General features: G+C 45.7%; 1 gene segment (V, D, J or C); it reads right to left on the bottom strand.

Moving 5' to 3' along the window:
- Positions 1-348: 348 nt before the first annotated feature.
- LOC100081970 lies at positions 349-12,804 on the bottom strand. The segment is given in 3 exon segments: positions 349-784; positions 7,598-7,918; positions 11,880-12,804. Coding segments are annotated over 3 exon segments (669 nt in total).
- Positions 12,805-14,015: the final 1,211 nt, after the last annotated feature.

Here is a 14,015-nt window from a genome sequence, read left to right as displayed (position 1 = left end):
GTCAAAATAAAATAAGCACTGTTCAAAAGTGGAGATTTTTTCATTCAGTACCATTTATTGAGTTCCAGTTAGGTGATAAGAAGCCACCAATAAAAGTGAAAGACATAGTCCCTGCCACAAGGATAATGATAATAACAATAACAATAGTAATAATAATAGTATTTGTTGAGTGCTTACTCTATGCCAAGCACTGTACTAAATCCTGGGGTAAATGCAACAGTCCCTGCCCATTATGAGGCTCCCAGCCTATGTGGGGAAAGAATTGGAGTCTAATGGGGAAGACCAGCGGCCATGAATTATTTACAAGTAGTGGGAGCGAGCAAAAGAACAACGCTACAACTTTTCATCTCAGGTGGGTGTAGGGCTTTTATTTATGTGAACAGATAGATTGATGATTATTCAAGTGAAAAGTCTAAAATAAGCCCAGAAAATAAAATAAAACAACATATCAGTGAAAGAGGGTTTGTTACAGTTTAAAAATAAAATGATAAAATAAACTTCTGCCCAGTGATTACAAAGAAATAACACATATCAACATCCAAGTGCCGCTCTGCTTCTCCTGTGCAGGTCCGGAGAGAAGCCGTGCGTGTGGCCCTGGAAAATCCTGTCGGCCTCCGCACGTTTCTCCGGAGATGTCATCGGGCTGATCTTCTCCCCTTGCCGCTGCTCGTGGCCTTTTTGTATGTGAAGAACAGCATGAAGACACAATACATGGTGCTCTTGAACAGAAGGATGGTGTAGGTGTAAAAGGCGGACGTGTTCATGAACTGCACATCTTGCTTAACTGGAATAAAAACATCAAACGTGAGCGATGCCAGATTAAATGCCAGCCCAGTGGACCCCCCACCTTAGCCGGAACCCTGACGGCGGCGGTGACGACGGGACCCAACGGCGACGACAGGATGCTCGGAGGAACGGTTTGATGGTGGCCTCCCGAACGTCTCTCTGTCCGGATGGGCCATCTAACACCCCAACCTCACCTGTGACGTCCCTAACTTGGCCTCCGCTCATCCTCTGAGGACCACATCTGTGAATCTGTTCAAATCTTCTCTTGAAGCTATTTAATTGTAAGTGCCTTTAGGGCAGGGATCTGCTCACTAACTCTAGTGTACTGTTTCGCACACACAGCGGAAGCGCAGTAAATGCTATTGGATGATTGATGGATTGATTGTCCATGAATCTGTTCAAGCTCCTTCGTATCTGCTTGACCTGCCCCTGCTAGATTGCCAGCTTCTTGAGGGCAGGGATCGTATCTACTAATTCTAGTGTACTCTCCCCAGTGCTCAGGACAGTGCTCTTCCTTCAGTAGGTGCTCAGTAAATACCACCGATTAATTGCTTTGAGGGAAGTTTTCTACGTATCTCACGGAGTTGCTCCGAGGACAGAAATGAGAAAAGTAAAATGAGAGCCTCAGCTCTTCTCAGATCTTGGGTGTATGGACATTTTCAAGTGTACATTCAATTATTAGAGCGGATGCCTCCGTTGGTAAATATTTCTTATTAGAGTATGAACTCCTTATAGACAGAACCTCTCATGGACTGCTTGTTTTACTTTTCCAACTGCTTAGTACAGTGCATTTCACTCAGCAGGTGCTCAGTAAATACCATGAAGGCTACAACAGATTGGACTTGCACCGACAACATAGTTGTGCTGTTGTTGGGAATTTTTCTTTTGCATTTTTAACCCCAGAAAGGGGAGGCAATGCCCAAGAGGTGCCCAGAATGCAAATTTGGGTGCTACCAAGGCAGGGATCCCCACGGGGCTATCCTGCCATTCTCCCTGCCCCTACTTAACTTAATTGTGCTATTTGTTTAGTGCTTACTTATGTAGCAGGCATTGTACTAACCACTGGGGCAGACACAAGCTAATCGAGTTGGACCGGATGTCCCTGTTTGCACACAGTCCCTGTTCCACATGGGGCTCAGAGTCTTAACCGTCATTTTCAGGATGAGATAACGAAACCCAGAGAGGTTGAAGTGACTTGCCCGAGGTCACAGCAACAGACAAAGGGTGGAGAGGGGATTAGAACCGGGTCCTCTGACTCCTATTTCCACTAGGCCATGCTGCTTCTCACTTGTGATTTGCAGAATTTGGCATCAGGAAGGAAAGTACCTGCCTCCCCGATCCCATTCTGTTTGGAAGTTCCACCCCGTCGCCACTCCTGGACCATCCCAGCTCACTCCTGTCAATCAGTTAGTCAGTCAGTCAATTAACTAAGCACTATCAGAAGAATCCGGCTTGCTACCATCCCTGTGGCGGGGATGGGGTGGGGAGTGTTAGTCGTTGCTCTCATGTCTAGGGTTGGGAAGCTGGCGATGACTTTCTCAGGTGTGACTTGGGGTGCTTGTTAACCCTTGTTCAAGGTAGTTCTCCAGTCACTGAGGTGGTTTTTTTTTTAATGGTGTTCAAGTGTTTTTTACGTGCCAGGAACTGTTCTAAGCGCTGAGTTGATTGTTGATGAAAGTCTTACTCTATTTCCCACAATGAAGGCTAGAATTGCTTTTGACCCAGTGTCTCCTCATTCATTTATCTATGTTATTGAGTCTCACAGCCTACCGGAGTCCTCGCACCTCCCCTAGGCCCCCACCGTGACAATCTTTCTCAGGTGTCTGGAAAACTGTGCTGGCCTTGACCAACCCTGCGCCATCTCTCCAGATTTCAGGCCTTGACACTTCTCTCAGGCCTGGGCATGTAAGAAAGGACCCTCCCTCTTGAAACCTTCAACCCACAGAAGTTATGGGACTTACCCAAGGTCACACAGTGAGTTAGTCATTCACTGAGGAAGCGGAGACTTGAGTACTTAATTACTGTATCAGCCTCCTTGCTGACCTCCCTGCCGTCTTTCCCCCTGCCAGTGCATACTTCACTCTGCTGCCTGGATCGTTTTTCTATGAAAACATTCAGTCCACTTTTCCCCCTCCTCAAGAACCTCCAGTGGTTGCCCATCCACCTCCGCATCGAACAGAAACTTCTTACCGTCGACTTTAAAACACTCAATCACCTTGCCCCCTCCTACCTAATCTCACTGCTCTTCTACTACGACCTAGCCCACACGCTTTGCTCCTCTAATGTCAACCTATTCACTGGACCTCAATCTCATCTATCTTGCCTCCCACCTCTTGCCCACGTCCCGCCTCTTGCCCGGAACACCTTCCTTCTTCATATCTGACAATTTTGCGCCTCACCTCAAAACCTTATCGAAGGCACATATCCTCCAAGAGATCTTCCCTGAGTAAGCCCTCATTTCCTCTTCTCTTTCTCCTTCCTGCATCACCCCTGCACTTGGATTTGCTCCCTTTACTCATTCCTCTCCCCACCCCCACTGTGGAGCCTCACAGCACTTATGTACATGTATGCAATTTATTCGTTTATAATAATGTCTGTCTCCCCCTCTGGACTATCAGCTCATTGTATATCAACTTGTTATACTGTACTCTCCCAAATATGTTCAGGACAGCGCTCTGCACACAGTAAACCTTCAGTCAGTATGACCGATTGATTGACTGATTGATTGGAGACCCTGGAGCTCAGATCTCCCGACCTCTCGACCTGAGCAAATGGGGGTAATTTACAGGGTTTAGGAAGAAATTCAGCCCTAGGGGTTCCCCTGCCGGGAGCTCTCCTTCACCTACTGACACTCACTCCCTACCTTAGACAGGGGCCCCTGGGCCCGGGCTTGCAGTCTGACCCCGAGGCCAGGAACCTTTCCACAAGGACAGGATCGGGCACCCCCGATCCTCCAGGTCGTCCTGTCTAAATGTAATCCAGCACACTCTCCCGGTGTCCACCGGCCCTTCCTCAGTTTGGGTTGGAGGGGAACCAGGCCCACTGGATACTAGGCTTGGGGCAATCCCAAGCCAAGGTCAGAGGTATTCACTCTATCAGGACAGTCACCCCCGCACTGCAACTTCCGGACTCGAACCGGCTGCCGGCCGGTAAGCGGTCCGGGGAGAGAATGCCGAGCCCTCAGTGGATCTGAGAAGCAGCGTGGCTTAGTGGATTAGGGTACGGGCCTGGGAGTCAGAAGGACCTGGGTTCTAATCCCGGCTCTGCCACGTGTCTGCTCTGTGACCTTGAGGAAGTCACTTCACTTCTCTGGGCCTCAGTTACCTCATCCGTAAAATGGGGATTAAGCCGGGGATTAAGCCACTTGGGACATGGACTTTGCCTCACGTGACTAATTTGTGTCTATCCCAGCACACGGTTCTTGGCTTAAAGTAAGCGCTTTACAAATGCCATTAAAAAATCTGATCCACCCTGGGAGACTGCTGAGGGACCAGAGTCCTCCAGCTGCCCTGGTCAGGGATCCAGAACCCCTGACTCGACCTTGGGTCTTCAATATGGAGGCAGGATGGCGTGGGACAGACAGGTCAGCTACCTTCACAGTTATCTGGGGGATGAGTTAGCGCTCCCCTGTTCTTACCCACCTGAACGGAGGGTGAGATAGCAGTTACATGGGGCGAGGGCTCGGGGAGTCGCGGGGGGCTACTGGGACCCCCAGCGTTCTAGAGCACAGAGTCACCGAGCCCCGTCCAGGACCGTGGGCTTCGAGCCAACAGGGCAATGACTTCCAGATCCCGTAGCCCCACAGGCAGAGCCAGCCGTGGGGGAATAGGGACAAGGGGACCGAGGAGAAGGAGGAAGAGGAGGAGGAGGGGGCAGCTGAGGGGATTTGAGGAGAGAGGCTCCTGATGGTGGTGTTTCTGAGAGGAGCCCGGAAACCCACCGGGGATGCTGCTCGACGGGGAGAGTTTTATTCCCGTGAGCGGCTCTGCCCAGCGGCCTCACAGCCAGCCCTCCCCCGGAGCCTGGGTCCCCGGCACTAACCACCCAGCAACTCCCAGTGACAGGGGAGTCTCCCGCATGGGTCATCCCTCATCAGAGCGCCTTCCTTTCCGAGGGAACTGTCCGTTCTCCAATGAGCTATGGGCTGGGAAGCTCGGCCCTTCCCGCCACGATCTGGTGATGGCCATGGAGCAGAAAGGGCCCTCTACCTGGGTCACAGCTCAAAGCAGAGAGAGACTTACCCCCGGGATGGTGATCCGGCCCGACGGTGCAATTTTCTTGAGGGGCAGTGGTTGGGGGAAGAGCTAGGGGAAGGAAAAACAAAAATTAGAGCTATTTTCAGATCAGTTAGGTACAAACATACCTATTCACTACTGAAGAAAGACATGTTACAACTCCCAGTGGGAAAAATGACCAATAAACCTTACATCGCTAATCTCGTTCTTTGTAACTCTCCAGCTGAAACCGAGACCCCGCATTACCGGCACATGACGTCTTCGATCTTTGCATTAAAACCCAGACATTAATCTTCAGCCCACAAACATTCATGTCCCGGAATGGGAAGAGAATATTTCCCCACAAACAGAATTCTGCTAGGCACACAAGGGTCAATCCAGCAATCAATCAATCAGTGATATTTTATTCCCCCTGTAGATTGTAAGCTCGTGAGGACAAGGAATGTGTCTGTTCATCATTTTATTGTATTCTCCCAAGTGCTTAGTACAGTGCTTTGCACACAGTAAGTGCTCAGGAAATATGACTGAATGAATGCATGAATTATTGAGTGCTTACCATGTGCAGAGCACTGAAGCAAGCACTTGGGAGAGTACGTTCAATCAACCTATGGTATTTACTGAGCGCTCTCTGTGTGCAGAGCACTGTACTAATACGATCAGTCAATTGATTAATCGTATTTATTGAGCACGTACTTTCTATGGAGCACTGTACTAAGTGCTTAGGACAGTACAATCAATCCATCAATGGTATTTATTGGGCACCTACTTTGTGCAAAACACTGTAATAATAACAATAATAGTAATAGCGATAGTTGTCAAGTGCTTACTATATGCCTGGCACTGTACTAAGCGTTGGGGTGGATACAAGCAAATCAGGTTGGGCACAGTCCCTGTCCCATGTGGGGCTCGCAGTCTCAATCCCCATTTTATAGATGAGGTGACTGAGGCCCGGAGAAGTGAAGTGACTTGCCCAAGGTCACACGGTAGACAAATGGCGGAGCAGGGAATAGAACCCACAACCTCCTGTACTAAACACTTGGGAAAGTAAAAAGCAACAGTGGGTAGACATGATCCCTGCCCACAGGGAGTTTACAGTCTACAGGGTCACGAAGAAGAATGAGTGGGTTTCCTGGCATCTTCACCCTTGGGTGAAAGCACTTAGTACCGTGTTTGTTCTGCACACAGAAAGCAGTCAATAATTATCATTAGTTGATTGACTGATTGACTGAAAGGTAACGGAATCCTCAGACCAAATAGAGACTCCCGGTGCTGGACCCAACATTCAGAAATTCATATTTTCTCACAAAAGTTGGGAGGAACAATAGAGAGAAGTGGTTGCACCTTTGGGAAGGACACGCCAGCAGGAATGTTAGAAAGAAGAGACGGTCTGGTCTGTAAGGTAGAGGATGGAGAGACAGTTGAGAGGATGAACGCCCTTTCCCAAAATTGTTAGAGGACCGGACCTGCATCGGAGACCTCAAGCCTGCATTTCTTAGTGTCAGTTTGTTCCCGCCAAGACACAGAGCAGGCAAGGTTTTTACACATTGGTGAAGTGCAAGAAACATGGATAGAGCACAGGTCTGGGAGTCAGCAGGACCTGGGTTCTAATCCCAGCTCCACCATTTGTTCATTCAGTCATTCAATCGTATTTATTAAGTGCTTACCGTGTGCAGAGCACTATACTAAGCGCTTAAGGGAGTGGGCAGAGATGGAAGGGAGTACAGAGAGACATTGATAAAAAAACTATTGGTCAAGGAAGCAAGTTATTTAGGGGACACAATGGTAGGCATTTTCTGTGACTGTGGGCAAGTCACTTCACTCTTCTGTGTCTCAGTTATTTCTTCTATAAAATGGGTATTAAGACTGTGAGCCCCTTGGGACAGGGATTATGTCCATCCTGATCAGCCTGTGTCTACCCCAGTGCTCAGCACAGTGCCTGGCCCACAGTAAGCGCTTAACAATTACTGTTAAAAAAAAGCACCCAATGCAAGACAAATAACTCAGTAATTTCATTCTTTTAGTCAATCGATCAATAACACTCTCAGATAAAAATCATGCCAATCACCCCAATTCAAGAAACGCAAGGGCTTGGGGCTATTCACAGAGTATTTGGCCACAGCAAATAGGGAAGAGGAAAGCTTGCTGTGTCTCTCCAAAGGAACTGTTGGATCGTGTTCAACCTGATTAACTTGTACCAACCACAAAGCTTAGTACAGTGCCTGGCACAAAGTAGGCACTTAACTACCGTGAAAAAAAGAAAACCCAAAAGTTGAACATTCATTTATTCATTCAATCATAGTTATTGAGCACTTACTGTGTGCAAAGCACTGTACTAAGTGCTGGGGAGAGTACAACATCACATAAGCAGACACATTTCCTGTCCACAAAGAGCTCGCAGTTTAGAGGGGAAGACAGGTATTAATATACATAAATAAATAAATAAATAAATAAATAAATAAATAAATAATAGATGTATATATAAGTGCCGTGGGGCTTGGAGGAGGGATGAATATCTCTTAGTTTTCTACTCATTTACTAAACCAAAGTAATAGATCAATCCGTGACTTTGACCTTACCTGAGCTGAATGCTGGAAATTCTACAGTAGTTTCCCCTTTACTTGACTCGTGACTGAATACAAATTCATGCCCCTTTTTCTGTGATGTTTTATCAATCATCATCCAGCTGAACGTCCAAAATCGTTTTTTGTCTTCATTCATCTTTTCTATGGCACTCTGGTAGGAGGACAGAGGAGTAGTGCTCTCCTTTTCCTTCCATTTCATTGTGACAACTTCGGGGTAAAAATCCTTCAGGAGGCAAATGTATATTCCTTCACTTTTTGTTTCCAGCTCAGATGGAGGACGAAACATGATTGGCTTGGGTACTTTTGGGTCACCCTCTGGGGAGAAAATTAAAATAACATAAAACATTTTTAGAGATTCAACTTCTACTAAGACTGATGAATACAAAGTGCCGGACCGGAAAACCATGTATTATAAACATGAGTGATTTGTATCTCATGATGGGATTCAATTTTGGTGGTACAATTTTGGGACCTTCAACTTCCATGAACACCCAACACATTGAACTTGGTAATTTAATAATAATAATGATAATGATGGCATTTGTAAGTGCTTATGATGTGCCAAGCACTGTTCGAAGCAGTGGGGTAGATAGAAGGTTATCGGGTTGTCCCACATGGGGCTCACAGCCTTAATCCCCATTTTACAGATGAGGTAACTGAGGCACAGAGAAGTTAAGTGACTTGCCCAAAGTCACACAGCTGACAAGTGGCAGAGGCAGGATCAGAACCCAAGCCCAGGCTCTTTCCACTAAGTCATTTAAGCCACTGGAAGGCAATTGCCATTTAGGAGAGAGTAGATTTGAAAAATTTCTATTCTGAAATGAACAGCAGGAAACAGCATGGCCTAATGGAAAGAATATGGGCATGGAAGTCAGAGGACCTGGGTTCTAATCCCAGCTCTGCCAAAGACTGCTGTGTGACCTTGGGCAAGTCACTTAATCAGTCAGTAGTCTTTATTGAGTTCTTACGGTGTGCAGAGCACTTTACTAGGCAGTTGGGAGAGTGAAATACAACAGACTAAGCAATAAAACACAATTTCTCTGTGCCTCAGTTACCTCATCTGCAAAATGGGGATCAAGACTGTGAGCCCCACGTGGGACATGAACTCTGTCCTTCTTGATAAGCTTGTATCTACCTCAGGGCTTAGTACAGTACCTGACACATAATCAGTGTTTAAACAAATACCACAACCCTCCCTGTGAAAACCTAAACCCAGTTTTTATCCTGTCACCCTATGGAAGAAAAGACTCACCATATTATTATCGACGGGCACCCAAAGACATCTTTGATGAGCACTCAAACTTCAACCTATTTAATTTTCTTCACTTATGATCAAAGGCAAATATTTTATCGATAAATAATGTCCCACCATATATAAGCACCATATTGAGGTGCCACTGAAATCAATCAAATTGAGGCCCATCTCCCACCATTTTTTATTCTTTTTCAGAAAGTTCGCTATTACACTGGCTTCCCGTGAAATTTTAAGTTTTTAGTAGTAATTCCTAAGTAGTAGTAAGTTTTAACTCTCCCAGACCCTTCTGCCTGACCCAAAGTAATACTCTGCCAAGCTAGCCCATGCCTTGAGTTTGGTAGGTGAAAAGCCAAGAATCATGTCATACCCTCTCTCTCTTCCAGTCATTCATTCAATCGTATTTATTGAGCGCTTGTGTGCAGAGCACTGTACTAAGCACTTGGAAAGTACAATTGAGCAATAAAAAGAGACAATCCCTGCCCACAGTGGGCTTACAGTCCAGAAACCCTCTTCTCCCCCTACTCCCTCTCCCTTCTGCGGTCATCTATGCACTTGGCTCTGTATCCTTTAAGCACTTGATATTTACTCACCCTCAGCCTCACAGCACTTGTGTACATATCTGTAACATTTATTTTAATGTTTATCTCCCCCTCAATATTGTAAGCTCCTTGTGGGCAGGGAACATGTCTACCAGCTCTTGCAATGTACTCTCCCAAGTGCTTATTTATTACAGTGGTTTGCACAGAGTAATTTTTCAATAAATAACATTGATTGATTAATTTACCACATATTATGACCATCAAAAGTAATGAATCTTTGGACATTTTCCCTTCATTCCCCCACCCTAGGGCTTCCTTTATTTTGGGATTCCTAGGGGTTGCACTTACCGTAAACAGTTAGCCTTGTGCCTGCCCCAAACACTTTGCTATCTCCTGCACCATGTTTTTGCCCTTTGCAAAAAAGATCATTTTCCCCTAGAAATTTAAGTGAAGGCTATCCATCTCCCTCCCTTCCAGTCCCAGCATTTCACAGCATGATCCTTGGGGGAATTTACCAAGCTTATATGTACCCCCACACATTTAAACATCTTTTGAGAGTACATAAATCATCAATCTTCTAGACCGTAAGCTTGATGTGGACAGGGATTGTGCCTACCAACTCTATTACATTGTTATAGTGTAGTTCAGTGCTGTGCACACAGTAAGCGTTCAATAAATATGATTGATTGATTTGAATTATTCTTCTATCTTTAGAAAGATGATAGTCATCATAATATTTTTCATTAAAATGCCATTAGTCAATGATGAAATTTCCAGCAGCAATTTCAATAAAACAGTAACCAGTATAATACATGCTGAATGGTCAGTTAATATTGAATTATTAAATGTGGGGGAGGGACTGTGTCCGACCTGGTTAACTTGTATCTATCCCAGTGCTTAGAACACTGCTTGACACATAGTGTTTGACAAATGCCATGAAAAAAATTACAAATCCAAACATCTATCCTGATGTATAAACAGAGCTACTCTTTTCAGCTATCCTTAGCATTATTTAAAGAATTTATTTGAATGTTTTCCTAGAGGAAATTTGCGTTTTGATTGCGACTTTTCATAAAAACGAAAAAAAGACAGTTATTGGTACAATTTGCTGTGGAATTTCCTTGATCTGTGTTAACTTTGTGAACTGCTAGGAGCCTAATCCCCGTCAGACCATATAAATGTTCCTATCATTGCTTTAGTGGGTGAATGGCTAAATTTGCTTAATCTGTTTCTCAGCATTTGTGTCTGCCTGGTTTTCCTGGAAAGTCAAAGAGGGATCCTATTGATTCACTGCCGAAGCCTTCCTTTGCACATTTGACCTTTGGACCGGAGTTTGACCGACTTTAGAATCACCTTGCTCATTCGCAATCAGAAGTCTGTAAGTAAACTCCTCGTCGGGAAGTATCAGGTCTACCTACTCTATTGTATTGTACGCTCCCAAGCACTCGGTACAGTGCTTTTCACACAGTAAGCGCCCAATAAATAGCTTTTATCGATAGATGTAGTGATACAGTGCCCATGCTTGGTCATTTTCCCCCAGAACTGTATCGGATTTTTTTAAGCCTTTCTAACGTTACCATCTCGAGACTAAACTCACTGTGGGCAGGGAACAAGTCTACCAACTCTGTTGCATTCTACTCTCCCAAGCACTTAGTACAGTGCTCTGTACCCAGTAAGCTCTCAATAAATAGGATTGACCGATCACCTTTGAAAAGTTCTACAGAGACCAGGGAGTCTCCAAACCATCCTCTTTCTTAGCCTCTTGGCAAGGAGGACCCAAGGACCAAATGAATTCCCAATACTCAATGACTTCAGCAATGAAACCTCGCTAAACCATCTTTAAACAACCTTAGGCATACAAGCCGTCATCTTTGGCATCATTCAAAGCATCCACAGGTCACAGTGGCTATGTTGGCCATCTTTGGGTGGCCTAAACAGCCAACATGGCAATCCAAACTCCATTACCTGTTACAACGAGCTTTGTCCCAGTTCCAAAGACTTTCTCTACTCCCACAGTATGACAAAGAGCTACAAAAACCCCTTCAAAGTCTTTAAAGATAGCAAATGCAGAGTTGAATTATGCACTTAAGCCATACTAGTGGATTTTACTATTCCGCTTTTCCTGAAAGAGGCACAAAAAGATTTTCCTTGGGACTCAGAAGGAAGGGCATCAGACTCTCTGGATGAAGAAGCTTCTGCAATGAAATCACCCTTCAGGGATGCTCTTTCCTGCCAAATTTCCCAACGTTATTTACTTAGTTATGGTATTGAGTGCTTACTCTGTGCAAAGCACTGTGCTAAGGGTTGGAATAGAGGTAAATCAGGCAAAAGCAAAGGTGTCTTAGTTAGGGTAGTCAGGAAGTTCCAGAGTGTCATGGCTAAACCCTTTGGGAGTCCCTATTTAGAAAGTTTTCTGGGGTCTTTCAGCACTGAGGCCCAGCTAGACTCTCAACTCTGCAGAAGGAATTACTTCCATACTTACCACTTACGACGAGCTTGGTGCCGGAACCAAACACTTTAATATAAAATGTGCGCTGGAGGGCACGGTGCCTGAACCCTTTACACAAAATAGACCCAGGATACTTTACAAGGGTTTTTTGAGTGCTGAGTTCCAAATGGAAATCAGTGATCTGGGACAAATCCAACTCTGCAGCTTCCTTTCCTCCTGCAGACCCTGTCATCAGCCTCCCTGACCCCTCCTAAAATGGCCAACTGCCTCTTCTGGGTGATCTAGAAGTTGGGTGATCCAGGACCATTGTCTTTCCACTGGGCCATGCTGTCTTTCATGCTGCTTATGTTTTTTTAAAGGTGCAAGTATATTTAACAGACAAAACATGGGTCTGTTACAAAGGGCATTTTATTTTCCCTTTTTCTTTCTATCCTTGTTATCTAAAGTCTTAAATTTTCAGAGCCCCCAGACACCCCACTCACCCAGCCAATGGGGATTCCCATCACCCCAAGGATGGATTTCCAAAGCTCCCTTCGCTATCTTCCCTGTGGCCGGTTGCATTTGACTCTGTTGATGTCTGATCTCTCCGTAAATACAGTCCTACAGAAACCAGAATTCATCGCTACCCATTCATGTAGCTCAAAGATTAGTTCCTTCTGGCTCCCTTTCTCCCAAACACTCATCTGGGCAATCACACTAGGTTTGTTGACTCCAGGGCACCTGCTTCTTAGTCTTTTACCATTTTTTCTCCTCAGTGGTGTTCCCCCAACCTTGAGACTGATCTGGAGCTGGGAGATGGGATAATCTTCTCTTCAGTGGTGAGGAAATTGGGAATTGGGCCAGGAAAGTGACTCAAAAACAAATTGTTAGTCAGGAAGGCATTAACACAGACCCTAGTGTCCTGAATCCTAGCCCCCAGGGGCTTCCTGTGAGATAGAGAGGAAAAGTCCATATGTCTCCCTCCTGCAGCAAACCCTTTATAAGTGGGCTACTTCCCAGGAGCAGGGCACCAGAGACCCACTGGGTGAAGGAGATGGAAACCTGCTCTCTGGCCCCTTTGAGAAGCTCGGGAAATACTTGATTCTAGGGCGGGCCCTTCATTCCTGTCTCCCAAGATGGGCTGGGACACCAACACTAAGTACTTGATCTCCATAGAGGGTTCAGTCTTTCTTTGCCTCCCTTGAACCCACTTTTCACAAGGAATGAAATTAAAGGGGTCAAAGGGCCAAGGGAATGACCCTTCTTTGTCCTGATCTGGCAGCACCAGCCTCTCAGGAACCCAGAGCTACTCATGGGCATCCCAGTGAGTTTTCTCCAAGCAATCTTTAGCCTCAAAAGGGCAGGGGATTTCCCCCCAGCCAGACGGCCTCTGCTCTGAGCCCCATGCCAAGTAGTACCGCTACCAAACCATCCCCCCGGTTGCCTGGTTCCCTTTGCCGAAGCAAATTTGTAGAGGCATTTACCTGAAACGATGAGCTTTGTTCCAGAGCCAAACTCTTTGATGAAGGAGCCATCAGTTTTCCCACAGTCTGTCACCCTTTTACAGAAATCTCCCCGGCCTCATGCTTGGAGGCTACAGATGGTGCTGTGTATGTGCATACATTCTCCTGCTTTTTCTTTGCAGACAAAGTTAGAACAAAGTCCACACCAACCCAGCCCTAGAGTTTGACTCCAGAGTCCTTTCTGCCTCAGCGTTCTTTGAATCAATCAATGGTATTTAGTGAGAGCTTACTCTATGCCGAGTGCTGTACTGAGCACTTGGGAGAAAAATCTATCAATCAGTCAATCGTATTTATTGATAGGCTTACTGAGTGCAGAGCACTGAGCTAACCATTTAGGAGAGTACAGTGTAACAGAGTTGGTAGACACATTCCCCGCCCATGAAGACCGTCCAATACAATAGAATTGGTAGACATGTTTCCTGGTCTCAACGAACTCGATTCTGGTTTCCTGCTGATTCGGTCCACCTGTTCTAAAGTCAGGCCTGGCCCCATGGTCAGAACTGAATCCTAAACTCAATTTCCCCTGGCATTTAGTTTGCTTGGCTCACTTCTTTCCTCAGACTTTCTCAAGTCATTCATTCATTTATTCAATTGTATTTATGGAGTGCTTACTGTGGTGCAAAGCACTGTATTAAGTGCTTGGGAGAGTACAATATAACAGTAAACA

Source organism: Ornithorhynchus anatinus, chromosome 8 (assembly GCF_004115215.2).
Source record: "Ornithorhynchus anatinus isolate Pmale09 chromosome 8, mOrnAna1.pri.v4, whole genome shotgun sequence".
NCBI classification, from domain to species: domain Eukaryota; kingdom Metazoa; phylum Chordata; class Mammalia; order Monotremata; family Ornithorhynchidae; genus Ornithorhynchus; species Ornithorhynchus anatinus.
Note: the sequence above shows the minus strand (reverse complement) of the source record. Positions and strands in the feature narration are given on the sequence as shown.